Source organism: Protopterus annectens, chromosome 13.part0, assembly GCF_019279795.1.
Source record: "Protopterus annectens isolate FY-2018-M chromosome 13.part0, PAN1.0, whole genome shotgun sequence".
In the NCBI taxonomy this organism is placed as follows: Eukaryota; Metazoa; Chordata; order Ceratodontiformes; family Protopteridae; genus Protopterus; species Protopterus annectens.
In genome coordinates, this window is record NC_056747.1 from 1,326,694,668 (window position 1) to 1,326,711,074 (window position 16,407).

Consider the following 16,407-nt stretch of genomic DNA (forward strand, 5'->3'; position numbering starts at 1 on the left):
GGTCTTTCTTTGTTTGCACTGATAAATATTGAGCAAGCAAATCAATTCCTTATCCTAGACTGATCCTTGTCACCATCTGTGCCTTTTTTACCTGAAATGAAATAAAAAATATAGAGCCATTCCCATGGTTAATAGTAGCTTATAGCTCCCTCCTGTATGCCCCACTAAAAACCATAGTCTGAATTTTTATGACTCATGTTTCCATCCCAAAATTTCTCCTACTTTGTATAGAAAATCTTTTCTGTTTCTCTCTTGAAATGTGCATAACAGAGATCTGGAAGTATATCAGCACAGTGGTGCTCTGTGTCACATTTGATTTTTCGAGTTATTATGCAAATAAACATCTGTAAAGCTAAGGGAGTACATTACATTTTTTTCTCAGTATAACAGTGGTTGCAGAACATTACAAATAAAGTGTCAGCTGTGACACAATTGCCAACAATAGGGATGAGAATATCATTTTAAGAACAGAGTTCTAGTTTCTTTTGACATAATCCTAACTCTAGACAGTTTATCCTACATGTATGCATTATGAAAAATATGTCTGAAAATAGAATTACTAAATGGGATGTATTTATATTCGCAGGTATGCCGACATGGATGGAAGTAACCGTCATGTGACCATTGATTCTGGACTGCCGCATGTATTTGCCATCACCCTTTTTGAAGATACGGTGTACTGGACAGACTGGAACACAATGACTGTAGAGAAAGCCCACAAATACACAGGACAGGGAAGGGTCAGCATGTTAAACAACACCCACCGGCCATTTGATATCCATGTCTACCATCCTTACCGCCAGCAGCAAAGTATGGATGTTATTTATTTATTTGCAGTACTAATATTTCTTTTCTTCTGGCTGAGAATATGAGCTAGCTATATTAACATAATGACCTAACATAAAGTAGCTGTAGAAACCATTAACTTAGTACTGTATTTGCAATTGAACCTCTCCTGCTCAGTTAAAAAACGTAGTAGACATTTCATCTAGAAGACAATCTATCTGACATTTTTTTATGAACTGAATGCATGAATGAATGAATGAATGTTCTAAGACATTGTAGCAACTATCTTATGCTTACAAACTGTTCACTACTTCTACAGCTGATAGTACAATCTGGGAAAGATGTAAATATTTAAGAAACATGGAGACAATAATCTTTCATCATCCCACTATTGGTAAACAGTATACTTCCACAACATCACATCTATCACAGCACGCTGCCTTGACCCATAATATATGCCGAGGCTATAAATAAGAAATTGACAAAGCCTCGTAGAAGTTGGTGTAAAATATCCCAGACTTCAGCGCACAAGGTAATGTCTGCCCCACTCACACGTACTGCAAATCCACAGAGCTCATCCAAGAGTCATTGTCAAAGAATTTCACACATACAACTACAAAAATCACTATGCTTAGTGTTTCCTAGACTTCTTTAATACCAATGCACTGGAACAAATTGTAAAAGCTAGCCACTAGTAGCTTCAATATCATCAACCTTATCCTTACCAACCTAGCTCCCACCTGCATCACCCCCCCCCCATAAACTCATCATGCTGAGTTAAATCTGACCACAAGTCAGTCTTTTTTTCTGTCAGGCCTAGTGCTACAACCCCCACCCATCAAATGAGACTAATTTTGGGCCTCCTCTTAGGCAAACCTACTTCAGCTTATAGAAGACCTACACAAAAATCCCCACAATTCCTTGCAAAGATACCTAGCTGAGAGGGCTGCTACATTTACCTCTGAAATTTACCAGCACCTGAACAGTTGCATAGAAAAGTCAGTACTTATCTGCCCTAAATATAACGGTTAATTCAGGAGTGAGCATCTCTGATGGGACTCCCGTGTTAATAAACTATACAAGGAGAATAATGAGAACTTGCAATAAATCCCCGTCTCTTTACCTCAAGACTACACTCAATCATACCAGCAAGGAACTTAAAAACAGTATAGAAAAATGTAAAACTGAGTATGAACTTCAGCTTGCTGTATATTCCAAAGGAAACTACAGAACCTTCTCCATAAAAACTAAGGAATAATGTCCAACAATGAACTGAGCTCATCCATACTAATATCACCCATTCGGACCCTAGGGACTCCATGTTGGGCCAGTTCCTGTTTGGTAGCTACTTCCCAGAAATCAAGGGTAATGTTCAAGGCCTTTGGTTCACCAGGTTCACAGATTACTGTAAGTTGAGAGCTATTATAGATTCTTTCCAAAGACACAAATATCTTGCAAGAGGGTTTATCACAACTGGTGCTAAAGCCATGGCCTTAAGCGCAGTGCCAAAAAATCCATTATAATGCCATTTGGGAAACTGTCACCCATGACAATTACTCTATCGATAAAACACCCTTAAGAGTTGACCCAGTGGTAAGGTATCTTGGGAACATCTGTAGACAGCAACCTAGCCTTTGACCAACATGTAGCTAAGACAGTAAGAAAATCATTCTATGATACCCAACTTATACAAAAATGTATGACATCCAGGTTCAAGGAAGTTATATTACCACTCTACTCATCTCTTATCAGACCTATCATCAAATACAATGCCCCCTGTGGCATGTATCCAACCCAGACACCTGAAACAGTTGGAACACCCACAAAAGTATTTCAACAGGAGAATTCAGAGCATGAACACTCTGTCCTATACTGATCACCTAAAGGCTCTATCTCTGTATTCAGTCTACTACATGCTACTGACAGGGGATCTTTGCCTGGCTTGCAGCATTTCCTCAGACCTAGTCCTAATGGATCTGTTGCACACATGCAAAACAAACAGCACCAGAAACACCTGATGCAGGAATCTGAACTTCACTTGTGACATAAATAGAACATGCTAGAAAGGTATGGGCCCCAAGGGATCCCTACACTAAGGAACAGGCTCCCCATCCATGTACAACAAAGTTCATCCCTGACTCTTTTCAAATGAAACCTTGACAATTGACAGTTATCTGCTTCTAACTCTTTCCATGTATCCACTAAATAAAAAGATCTCATAATGTTAACATAGTATTCTTTTCAATCACATTCTTTTTTAATTTCCACAATACAATTTTGCTATAAAATTCTTTCATTTCTTCATTAAACGTACTTTTACTTCCTTTTTATTTCCATTTCTTCCCAAATTTCTCTGTATTTACAATACAGTATTTTTTCTATCGAGTCTTTATTATTTTCCATTACTTACTTTATTACTTTATACATTCATAAGGAGGCTGTATGCACAATCAGATGAATCAGCCGCACTCCCCCTTGTTCATCTTTCGTATACAAAATTCCCCTCTCACCTGGGTTCAGTCCTGACCCCCAAATAAATGAAAAGAATTATCTGCATAATTTATTTTTCATGTCTCATTGGCATCATGTAAACATTTGCTATATACCTATCATTATGGTGTTTATTAAATGTGCTTTCATCTTGTATGAAAACCTATATGTCTTCCAGGATGTAATCATGTCTTTCATTTCTTTAATAATGTTGTCCCGTTGTCCATGTCTGTATTCTGTACTTCCAAATACTATTCCTAAAATATCCACACTCTTCTCTTTATTTTCCACACCTCCTATAATACCTTTATACCCAAATCCTTTACTTTTCTATGTATTTATGCTTAAACCAATTTCCTTCAATGGTGTACTTAATTTTCATTAATTTTTCCATCCAGGTTATATGTTTTGCTATTGCTACAGTATTCTCAGCTTAGGTATACATTATTGGCAACTGTATTTCCTCCATTATTCTATAGCCTCCCTTACTTGACATTTTATTAATTTCCATTACCACCGTGTTCATAGTTATAGCAACGATCATACTGCTTGCAGGACATCCTTGTTTTATACCACATTCTGTTTTTAAATTATCCCCAATCCAACCATTTATGTTCAATCTCACATAATTCTTTTCATGTATTAATTTAATTACATGTAATATTTTTCACTTACCCCCATAATACTTTATACTGAATATGTTCACTTTTTATTAATGACATCATCAGTTACTTCCCTTATTATGCACAATAGGTCCTGACTGCCATTTCCTTTTCTCCCAAACAAATTCTGATCAAGTAGTCTTTTTATTTACATTGTAATCTTTCAGTTACTATTCTCATGAACATGTTATAGTTTGTGCTGTTTAGTGTCATTGGTCTCCATTTTTTTATTTCATCTTTATCTCCTTTCTTTAATACAAATTTTATCACACTTGTACAACTTTTTTTATACTTAATTCCTTTTTCTAGCCACTCATTCATTACTTCTATAAGCACCATTTTTTGCCAATCATACCTTTCTTTATACATGCTATATTCAATTCCATTCAAACCTATAGCTGAATAAATGTTAATATATTTCAAAATCTCATTTAACTCATTTATGTTTATTTTTCTCATTAAATATTCATTAACTTCCTTGTTTAGTTTTTCCCCATTGTAAATTTGTTCTATGTTAACTTCTTTTTTACTATATAAATCTAATGCATATTCCTTAATTGTGCATATATTTCTTCTTGTTTTTTAACTTGTTTCCCTTCTTTATGTTTTAATTCTCTCATTATCTTTCGTTCTTTTATTATCTTACATAAGTAAGGTGCAATTTTTTTCCTGTGTAGACAATATTTTTGCTTATATAACAATTTACTAAAATTATCTTGATTCCTTCTATATAATTCTTTTTTTCATACAATGATGTTTTCTCCTCTATTAAATCTTTAAATATTTTGACTTAATATCTTGTATTTCTTTTCTTTTCTATTTTTTCCATAATGTCATTTCAGGATACAGCAGCTGCACTTTCAGGCTCACTCTGGTTAATTAGCTGTTCCAGATACTCATCCCGCAACCCTCCTGATTGGAGGGTTGAAATAACACATTTTCTGCTGACTCTGCCACTTCAAACAGGTTTTTCCTGAAAATTTTCTTTTGAATCCATCTCCACCACTGCATTTAGTTCCATCTCCTACCAAATCTCCTCATCATCAGCAGACCACATAGCCTGAAAACAGTTCTAGTAGTGATTCTACAATTTCTCCATTTTCAAAACACTTCACTTCCAAAAAGCTTTGGCTGTCAGCAGCCCTGTTTTATCTCTGTTGCTCCGGGCTGCCTCCATGCCTGGGATGGAAACAGGAACTCAGGATGTGTAACACACATACTCTTCCCCCCTACTACCTACCAAGTGTAAAGGAAGTTCACTGATGCCATGGTCAAATTTTCTGTTGTGTCAATCCACTTTGGATTTCCCTGAAAACAGGCTGCTACACTAGTGGGACTAACCTAGTCAAAAAAAGGATAATAAATAAATAAGATTAGTAGTACAGGAGGCAGTCCTAGGGTACATTTTCTGTTTCATTTTGTTTAAATGTTTTAAATGAGGAGGCAGGTGTTATTTATTCAGGAGTGGACCCCCAAACATTTGTAGTGGTGACAGAGAAAGCATGCTTAGTGCTGGTCAGCCTAGTTTGTGGATCATGTGTACTAGGGGTGGATGATGCAAGAGTGGCCCTGTGGCGCAATGGATATCGCACTGGACTTCTAGTAAATAGAGATCTTAAATTATATGGAGGAGGCTCTCATAGAGACTTACTATAAAGTAAGGAAAGGTGTCTTCCTTTACGAGTTTGAAGACCAATTTACCTAAAAGAAGAGTTTTCCTTTGTGGGATGGGTAGCTAGGAAAATTAAAGATTAGTTATATTCACTAAAAAAAGTTCTCCATTCAAAGCCATTTCCTTGAGTTCTAAAACTTGAGACAGCAGAGTGGTGTAGTGGAAGTATGCTAAGCCCATAACCCAGAGGTCAAAGGATCAAAACCATCTTCTGCTATGCAAAGGGGAAGAAGGTTTTTACCTGTCATAGTCTAGTTATACTCCATTGAACTGAGTTTATCATAATCTATCAAGTACAGTTGAAAAGCATGACTTGGCTTAAAAAGACCCTTTAGGGTCATTACCCTAGTAGTCACCTATGGACCTATAAGCTTATGAATGTGACATGTAATAAGAACTGCTTTTATCTGAGTGTCTAAAATTACCATATAATTAAAAATGAGTAATGATCATTTAGGGCAACTGGTAGGATTTCAGTGCTAATATGTATATATATATATATATATATATATATATATATATATATATTTAGGGTCCCTATTAAATTGCCGAACATTTCAAAGTTCAATTGTCATATGGTCAAAACCATATGAGCAAACTTTGAAAAGTTTGAAGGTGAAAGGCAACATCTCCCATATGCGCAAAATGGGAAATTTTCCCTTTTCTGCACTGAAGTGCGGTATCGGAGTTGGTATATTTAAGTGGGGGGTGTGGGGGTACAGGGGGGCTTGCCCGCTTCTCAGATCATTACAGTAAGTTTTTTTAAACTTTTTTATTATATATTCGAGGTTTCAAGTTTCACTCATATGTTGTCAAACATATGAGGTTTGAAGTTTTGTAGCTTTGACTATATAATAAAGACCCCAGTATATATATATATATATATATATATATATATATATATATATATATAGATAGATAGATATAGATATAGATAGATATAGATAGATAAATGATATCTGTGGTTATAAAGTTAGAAACAAGCCGCTATTATTGGAAGGATTAAAGCTAGTAAGGATTGAAACTAAATGAGCTAGGTTAGGTAGGCTGAGAAATCAACATAACCTTTCCTTGTTGTGCAACGGGAGTTAATATTGACGTCTTCTAACAGAGGACATTATTGATGAGTGTTTGCTTTAAAGCAGGGAGAATAGATTGTGGTGGTGTATGGAGAGCTGATAAGAAAATGCAAACATGTTGGCTGCACTGAAAAACAGCTTATACACAGTTTGCAGAATAGTCATCTTGAGTATTGCGCTTTAGGAAATTAATTTGATAGCGAGCTTATCATTTTTCATTATTAGTAGGACATTATCACCGATATGTAAACATGATCAATTATCAGACAATCAAAGCTGTCTATTATAGAACAGATTGTCAAAGATATTTCCAATCATCATCATCATCATCATCTTCTTTCGGCTGTTCCCGTTAGGGGTCACCACAGCAGATCACCAGTTTCCATTTCTTCCTATCCTGTGCATCTTGCTCTGTCACACCAACCACCTGCATGTCCTCTCTCACCACATCCATAAACCTTATCTTAGGCCTTCCTCTTTTCCTGTTACCTGGTAGCTTCATCCTTAGCAACTTTTTCCCAATATACTCAGCATCCCTCCTCAGCACATGTCCAAACCAACGTAATCGTGCCTCTCTGGCTTTGTCTCCAAACCTTCCAATCTGGGCTGACCCTCTAATATACTTATTCCTAATCCTGTCCACCCTCATCACACCCAGTGCAAATCTTAACATCTTTAATTCTGCCACATCCAGCTCAAACTCCTGCCTTTTTGTCAATGCCACTGTCTCCAACCCATATAACATAGCTGATATTTCCAATCAATGGGAAAAAATGTTTTGTTTTTTTCTTCTTTCAGCTAGGACTGTAAGTGATCTGTTGAAGCCTTTAATGCATACACTATACTCTCACCTGAAATATACTTTTTGTTGTTGTTGTTTGTCTTTTGCCGGTAAGGGGTCGCCACAACAGAACTCCAGTCTGCTAGTGATTGGCAGTAGATTTTTACGAAATGCCAAGGTGCCAGCTCAACGCCCAACCTTCAATGAAGGCACGCCCATTTACACACACATGTCTTTCAAACGCTACCCAACCGCGGGGAGGACATGCAGACTCCACACAGAAGGCACTCCCAAGCCCGGCCGAGTATCAAACGGGAGAACCTCTTGCTGTGAGGTAACAACGTTATCGCCGTACCACCGCGGCTCTTGTAAATAATGGTACTACTCCTGAGTATCTTACTGCTCTACATAATTGTTTTTTGTACTTCATTGTTTCTCTTATCTTGTATGCCAGTTTTATTGTTATCCAAAGCATGTATGTACACTGTTATTTCTTTGGAGCTTTTATCCCCAGGACTCAACTGAAAAAGGACACATGATGCCCAGTTGGACTTATCCTGGTAAAATAAATGTTAAATAAATAAATATATAGATTATATTGTGGTTGCCAGACACATGTGGTAGTTGCTTTCAAGACTGTAGAAGTATAATAGCCTATTTGTTTTGATGTGGTGGATTGTAAGGTTTGCAACTTGTTTTTGTCAGTGAACTCAGATTAATATCAATATAAACTACATGTGGTACATTTATAGTTACTAGACAAAATAATGAAAATTCCTGACAAAAGTAATGCTGTGGATAAATTATGCTTTAATGTTATGTCTAATTTGTTTTCACTGGAATCAGTAAAGCTTAGAAATGTAGATCATATAGGCCACCTGACTGAAATCAATGTTTGCAGGATTACTTTTAACATAATAAATGCTTTTCTTGTTTGGTAGAAGGTTGATACAAATTATGTAATGCACAAGTCTGTGTTTCATAATGTGGCTGGTCATGAGAAAATAAAATATTGATCTGTAGAAGATTGGGTTTGCTAGTTGAAAACTTGAGAAGTGGGAACTTATCTGATTGTGAAGTTAGATTATGTGAGTGTAGATAATGCATGCAAAATAAAAAATGCTAGATTATTTATTAATTAAATACATTTTAGTAAAATTCTTATTTTCATGTGCTGCTGTTGTTAGTGAGGATGTTTTTGTGTTTTCTTTTCTTAGTTTTATTGAGTAAATGATGAACTGTGCTTTTGTGTGAGGAAACAGCAAGTGTCAGTCTAACAAACTGATGGGTGAGTGTAAATAGGAAGATGAACTGGTAGGTCTAACCCAGCATAAAAGTGTGGAACATACAGTTTATGAGCATGTGTCCAAATGTGCAGGCCTGTGCATTTCAGGAACTAAAAGACTTTTGTTTACAGCCCAGACTGACTGTGCCCTTTAGCAAGCACCTGCACTTTGTATTTAATCCTCCTACATCCATGCTAGGTATGTAATAGAGTGAATCAGGCATGAAAAACATTATTGCATCCTACAACTCTGCATACCAAGCACTTAATTCAGAGGATTCACATTCTGACATAATAGCAAGCTGCTTCTTGTAGCATAAGGTACTGAGTTCGATTTCTTCCACCTGTATTTGCCTTCTGCATTGCTCTCAGCTTGTTACTTAACCAGACAATGTTCCCTGGTTGCCCCTGAAAAGGCACACTTGTGTCCAGTGGGCTTATGCACTTACCAAATATATAAACATAATGACCAGGCTCAGAGCACAAGGGAGAAAAGTTGCTTTTTATTCTATTCTGTGGTCAGCTGGAAGGTAGCTGGGCTCTTGTTAATGAATGTTTCACTGCAGTGAATCCACATTCTGCCTTGGAAAAAGGAGTGTTGCATTAACTGTGAGACATTAATTAAAATTACAACTCTATTAGCATAGAAAGATGAAGACCCAATTATGCTCGAGGTAAATCAAGGTTCGCAAGTGGCTTGGATACTTATTGAAGCTGGACCGGCACAAAAGAGAAGCAACAAGGCTTGACTTATTCATCTCTTTTCACAGCATAGCTCTATTATTTTATTAATCTTATAAACTGCCAAATGAAAAGTTATAGAAAAAGCTATTATCTGAAAATGTTTTCCTAAGTTGTACAGATTCTGAATGAAATCCGCTAACAAAATGTACTGCACACCAAGGTGTTATGGGATCAGAGTAAGTTGTAGTTACTAGTTAGCTGAGTGAGTGGAGTGGGTTAGATGACTATCTCCCCACTGATGAGTCATTTCAGGGTTCATACAGTTTGGCAGCACAATTACAAAGAACAGGAGTTTTGCAGATAACTTTGATGCAGTCAACCACAGTGGAACACTTTCCCAAAAAACATTAAATCCCTCTGTTAACATGCACTTCTCCACTGCCTCAGAGAAACTATTTCAGTATTTCGGTGTGCCATCTTTGTGGAGTAGCATTTTTCAAGTTACAACTTGAAATTCCCAAGGACAACTCTCAGAACGACTTGAAATTCACATTGACAACTGCCAGATGTGTCCATCTGACTTCATATTCAGCTCTATCCAGCCTAGTTGTCCCAAAACAATGTACTATGCGTATTTGAATTATTCACATGGCTCTTGCCAGGTACAACAACATGGAATGCCACAAGTCAAGTTAAAAAAATGTAAATACTGTGGATGTAAGTCAGCAAAGTGAATGACTTAACATGATAAATGGAAACATTATACAGAACAAGATATTTCTGGTATAAACAAAGATCTGCTATGAACACCAGTTTGGGGTGGAGGTAAAGACAAGACAGGGGTAGATGCCTATAAATGTAAGTCTAATTACATAAAATATTTGTATCTGCATGGAACACACAAGAGGCAGAGTTACACAATTCAAAAGAGAAAAGCATGCGGCTGGGTGCAAGCATTCCAGATGAGCCAGATGAGATATTGTCTCTTAGGACATTGTGCAGGATTCTTTATGCAGTTTTAACAGTTTGCTTGTGCTGTACTGATGTGGGCTGTTTGCTTATCATGACTACTGATTATTTATTGCACTGAAGTGTACAGGTTTAAAATATTGCTGTTAATTCTTCTCCCAGGTGAACAGGTAGTGGAGAAGAAGCTGTCACTATTGTTACGCTTTAAGAATAATTGTTCCTTCATTGAGATGGAGCAACTTGGGTTGTAAAGCACATAAATGGGGTGTGGAAAACTCCTAAGGGGTAGGCTCAAGGGAGTTTGATATCCTGCAAAAATATGTATTTTAAAATATTTTACATACTTGCAGAATTGCTTGTAGCTCTCCAGCAGGTATATTTATAGCTCATGTGTAACAAAGGTAAGATGTTTGTGCCAAAAGGTGCAAGCTGTTGTGTCTAGAGCTCATGCATTTTAATATAATAGAGTAGACACAGATTAACTATCATCAAGAAAAGTGCTTACATATATATGCAGGAGGATTGCAGATTGTCTACAAGAACTATTTGTTTTGGAAAAAAACCTTCAGGTACTGACAATGTTAAAGATATACAAGGCTCATATTTCCATTTCTTCTGTCATTTTTGCAGTCATTTTATTGATCTTATCACAAAGTTTATACAAAATAAATGTAATCATCTTATACAGCCAGCTTTGTTGATATTGGTGACCTGTGAGCTTTTTCTGTTTCAGTGACCAGCCCCTGCAGCACAAACAATGGCGGTTGCAGTCATCTGTGCCTTATCGGTCCAGGAGGAGAAACATCGACCTGTGAATGCCCTGATAACTTCATTGGCATCATGGTTGGTTTTCAGGTTCAATGCGTAGCTCTCTGCTCCAGTACTCAGTATCGGTGTCTGGATAATGAAAGGTTAGCACTAACTTCTGAATCTTCTACGATGCACCTCTTTCCTCATTGTACACTTAGTGCTTCTCTCTTTTCACTCATCCTATTCCAAATGTATGATTTCTGTTTCTTGTCCAGTGCCTAACCTGACTGACAGAATCAGTGCAGATCATATGTTTTTACTGTCCGTTTGTAAAATCTATGTGAAGCTTGCTGCTTTTCCTATACTTTCCAGTCAGCGCAGCATACCACCTACAGTTTCTGCTCATTACTATGTTTCATCCATTACATTGTCTCTAATCTGTTTTAACTTTATATAGATGTGTGTCGAGAATTTTAACAGATTTGTTAGGCGAATGTAACTTTTATCAGTTAAACTGAATGAAATAATGCATGCAATATACAGCAATGATGTTTAGTTATTATATATATCTCAGCATTGTATAACTGCATCTTCTTCATAGGGGGAACTCCAAAGGCTCGAATGCTGGGGCTGCTATAAAGCCAACGGCTGCTATCCGAGCCTTAGTTGCCTTCTACTTGCATTGTGCAGGGGTAGGAGCGTTGTAGTGGAGTTTTTTACTTTCCCAAATTTGTGTGATATAGGTTTGGGGAGCATAGGGAGCCAAGACCTCCCATGGAGGTGCAGGGGGGCACTCCCTCTTTTATGTCTTTTCTTTGGGACTGTCAAGTTACATTTCATAACAAAAATTCATAGTCGATGCCTACATAGGTGACAAAGTACTGCAGAGGGGGAGTGCACCTATAACAGAGTGTCACTGACTGTCACACTGTTCACTGAATGCATTTGGGGGGAGAATTCTTGAAGACCAGACATGGGGACTTCACAGGAGGCATCTATGAAAAGAGGTGTTGATAGTTTGTTAGTCTGCAGACTCTCTTGGTATGCACTTTATCTGTCTCTGTGTTGTATCTCCACCCTTTTTCATGCTGTGTAACCCATGTACATATGTAGTCCATATCACCTGTCTGTGTGATCCTTGTTATATCATGTTACGTTTGAAAGCCTTACATACCAATCTTGTGAAATGAGTGGCCGTTTCTGTTTGCCATTCATCTTAGGTCATTACCTAAATTCATCTTCTCAGATTCCTCTTCATTAATAAATCCAACAATTCTGTATCAGTAAAATGTTAATTTTTAACAAATTAAGCATGCTTTTCACTGTTTATGATCAGGCTGCTTTGGAAATACATTGTGTACAGATGGCACAAATATCTCAGTAGTGTCTTATAAACTCCACAAACATCTTTGTCTTTTTGTGACAAGCACTGCTTCTGCTTCCAGATAGTCACTTTTAAAAACTTCAATAAATTGCAGCATTTTTTTCTTCAACCATAGTATGTGGATTGCCTTGGCTATTTCAGTCTAGTTTTACAGAAACAAACAATTTATGTATTTATTCCATGCAGTTGTGGCATGATGTAAAACAATGTATTGCTAAACCTAAGTGCTAGACATACTATGGTGCCATTGACAGAATTACAGCTTACTCCTTCAAAAACCCCTTTCAGACATGTCATAAGCTGTGTGATAAGACGCCTGTATCATTGTCTAAAAATTCACATTTACATTCTAGTTATCGTATAGACACTTGTGTTTGCAATATTAACTATGCAAAAACATCCACAAGTACAGTATACATTGGAAGCCATCAGACCTTGTTAATTTGAAATAAACTTTTTGCAGCTAGCTCAAAGAATTCCTACTGCATGAGTGAATAAGTACAAATGTGGCATGAATATTTGTTATCATTTGTGAAGCATTGCCCTGATCCAGGATCTTATTCAGTTTAAAGACACTCCCACTGTAGTTTATGTAGTGGTTTATACCTATCTTGGCTATTGCAATACCTTATGCTTGGGATTTCAGACCCCGAACTTGCCCATTTAACAACTAGTGCAAATCTCCACAGCCACTGTGTTTATTGGGGTTTGGGAGTCTGTGCTGGTTGCCACTTGAAATGGTAGATAGGTTAGAAGGTGTAACTTCTGCTGCAATTAGGCCTACATGGCCTGGGTGTGCTCATTCTCCAAGACCTGCTATCCTGGCGTAGGCATAATAGAGCTTTGCACTTTGTTTCCCAAGGTCTCTTGGTTGTTCCACTTTATAATCTGGAATTTTCTGGCTGGTCCTCACATGTTGAACCTGCTTTCAGGCTGGTTGGAAACTCAACTACCTTGGCAGGCTTTAACAGAGGAATAATCTATTTATTTGAATGACCCTTAAATTGATAATTACATTTTATTTGGCATCATTTCAGTACTAACTTTGTATTAAAACTTTGGGGATTTGCATTGATCTTTTATTTTAACTCAAGTTTTATCACTATGTTAGATGATGTATTCATTTGTACTTTGCTAATTTATTTTCTATTAATTTCTAAAAGTTCCTGTTAAATAAAGTTGAAGATGAATGCAAGTATGAACGTAAATATAATCCTCAGCCATGACTGCCAATGAGAAAACTCCCAAGCTACAGGCATGTGCCATTTTATAATGAAAGAATATGAAATGGCAATACTCAGATCTGCTCTGAGCTACAACAGAATGTCATTAAATATACTGATCCCATGGACATTGCCAATATCCTGGCAGATCAATTCAGTGCCAACTTCACCCCCCATCTCATCCCCTAAAGGGCCCATCTCAATACTGAAAGATTGCCAAATTCTGGTAATAATGGCCACACAGGTAAAAAACGCACTCTCCAAAAGCTAAGAATACAGCCCCCAAGGGACCAGATGACATCCCGGGCTGTGTACTACATGAACTACAAAATGAACTGGCACCTCACCTAAGTGCCATATTTAATCATAGCCTCACCTCAGGCTTCGTGCCCAATGAGTGGCGCACAGCTATAGTTATCCCACTCCACAAAGGGGGATCCACCTTGGATCCTGGGAACTACCACCCCATCAGTCTGATGAGCCTGATTTGCAAGGCTATGGAACGTATTATCATGGAACTTATAAACAAAGACATTGGCAACCTTCAAACACTGGTCCCCACCCAGTTTGGGTTTGTGAAGGGCCAATCTTGTCTCCTGAATCTGATTGACTTCTTCGGATCAGTCTCCAGAGCTGTGGATGAGGGTAAGGTGGTCCACACAGCCAATCTGGACCTTACCAAGGCCTTCAACACCATCCCCCACTCTGGAATCACAGATAAACTTACTAAGCTGGGCATTAATCGCTACATCACTCGATGAGTTACCAGCTGGCTTACTGACAGAACCCACACTGTAAAAGTAGCCGACTCCAAATCCATCTCCAAACAAGTGACAAGTGAAGTACCTAAGGGTTCAGTCCTGGGACCGCTCTTGTTTGGCATCTACTTCTCTGAAGTACAGGCCAACATTAAGGGACTCTGGCTAACAAAGTTCGCAGATGACTGCAAACTGGGAGCCATTACTGAATCACCAAATGATGTGGGGCCTTACAGAAACAGGTGTTTGGTGCCAGAGCCATGGGCTCAAGCTCAATGCTAAGAAATGTATAGCTATCCCCTTTAGGAAAAAACATGTACCCGTAAATTACCACATAGGTGGCATTACACTAAACACTGAAAGTGTGATAAAAGACTTAGGGGCACAGGTGGACAGTGGTCTCACCTTCGATAACCACATTGCCACAACAGTCAGGAAATCCTTCTATGTGACACACCTCATCACTAAGGGCTTTTCTTCCAGAAAAAAGGAGGTCATTGTCCCACTGTACTCATCCCTCATTAGACCCATTATAGAATACGATGCCCCATTTTGTATGTACCTCTCAAGACATCTGTAACAACTGGAAAGGCCGCAGAAATACCTCACTAAAAGAATCACAGGCCTAAAGCAGATGCCCTATGCTGACTGTCTGAAAAAACTCCAGCTATACTCTGTCGCATATCCTCTACTCAGAGGCAATCTCTGCTTAACATACAAGGCCATGTCAAACCCAGAGCTGTTGGACATGCTACACTTAAAGAAATCCCAATCCCTCAGAGCCACACGCTCCAGAGATCTAAATCTTGTCATCACAATAAATAAAATATGCTGGAAGGATAGGTTCCTGACCCAGAGACTCCCCAGTCTGTGGAATAGACTGCCCATACATGTCAAGCAGAGCATCTGTTTGGCCCTCTTCAAAAGGAACCTTGACAATTGGATGGGAGATAGGAAATTCACCCTGGGGATCAGGTCAGTCGCCCTGCTAGATAGGAGTCCAGGGAAGCAAATATTGTGGGAAGAAATAGCCAGGGAATTGTCATGACTAGGCTTGTATACGCCCTAGGGCCGATAGCCTAGTACCAACCTATAAACCTATGAAACATGTTTCATTGTCACCCTCTGCTGCACCACACTAACAGTGCAACACATTATGTCTGCAAACTGATGCTGAGCTATATCACTACTCGCTGGGGCCAAGCTTGGAGGATAGTGATGGTAACTGAAGAAGATGAAACCCCCTTGATGAAATGCTGGGACATGTAGACAGGAGAAATTATGCTTACTGAGTTTAAGCACAGGCGTTTGAAGGTCTGATTATTTAATGACAAAAGCAGGCCAAAGGACACTTACAAGGTGTCCATTACTGTATGTATCTACAGCACATGGTGGTGGGCATGCTAACCATGGGTAAGGGAGCAGAAATGGTAAAAATGGCCTGGTCAACCAATATTGTGTCATGACAATTTTCATTATTTCACCATTATGGTTAGGTAGGGGGAAACTGTCAGTTTCTAGTCTCTTGTTTTCCACAGGACTGCACCTTCGATGAGACCTCACAGCTGGGCATTCCTGTTAACAAATTTAAATAAATAGTAAGTAAATAACTTATGGAGTGTTTGTTTCCCTAGTGCCTGATTTGTAGTTTCTTGTCTTCTAGAGAGGGACTCCTAAAAATCTATAGATCTGAAACTTCTGGTCGTTTAGCAGCAGCTCTAGAATTTTTTATTTTTTTTGGCTACATGTAAATTAGACAAGGTCACTATTTTGGCAATCGCCAAAATGTTACTTTTTTATGAAGGTATATCTGAATCTGTGGCATAAATTATGGCATTAATATTAAATCTCAAGTATGCTTTTTATTAATTCTTAGATATGTGC

General features: G+C 38.0%; 1 protein-coding gene across 1 annotated transcript in view; it reads left to right on the forward strand.

Annotated features, from left to right (window-relative positions):
* LOC122788060 (low-density lipoprotein receptor-related protein 2-like) overlaps positions 1-16,407 on the forward strand; it is a 1,238,079-nt gene that overhangs the window by 812,652 nt on the left and 409,020 nt on the right. The window contains exons 54-55 of the mRNA XM_044054982.1: positions 587-810; positions 11,142-11,319. Of these exons, the coding sequence (XP_043910917.1) occupies positions 587-810; positions 11,142-11,319 (402 nt within the window). The remainder of the gene's footprint in view (positions 1-586; positions 811-11,141; positions 11,320-16,407) is intronic.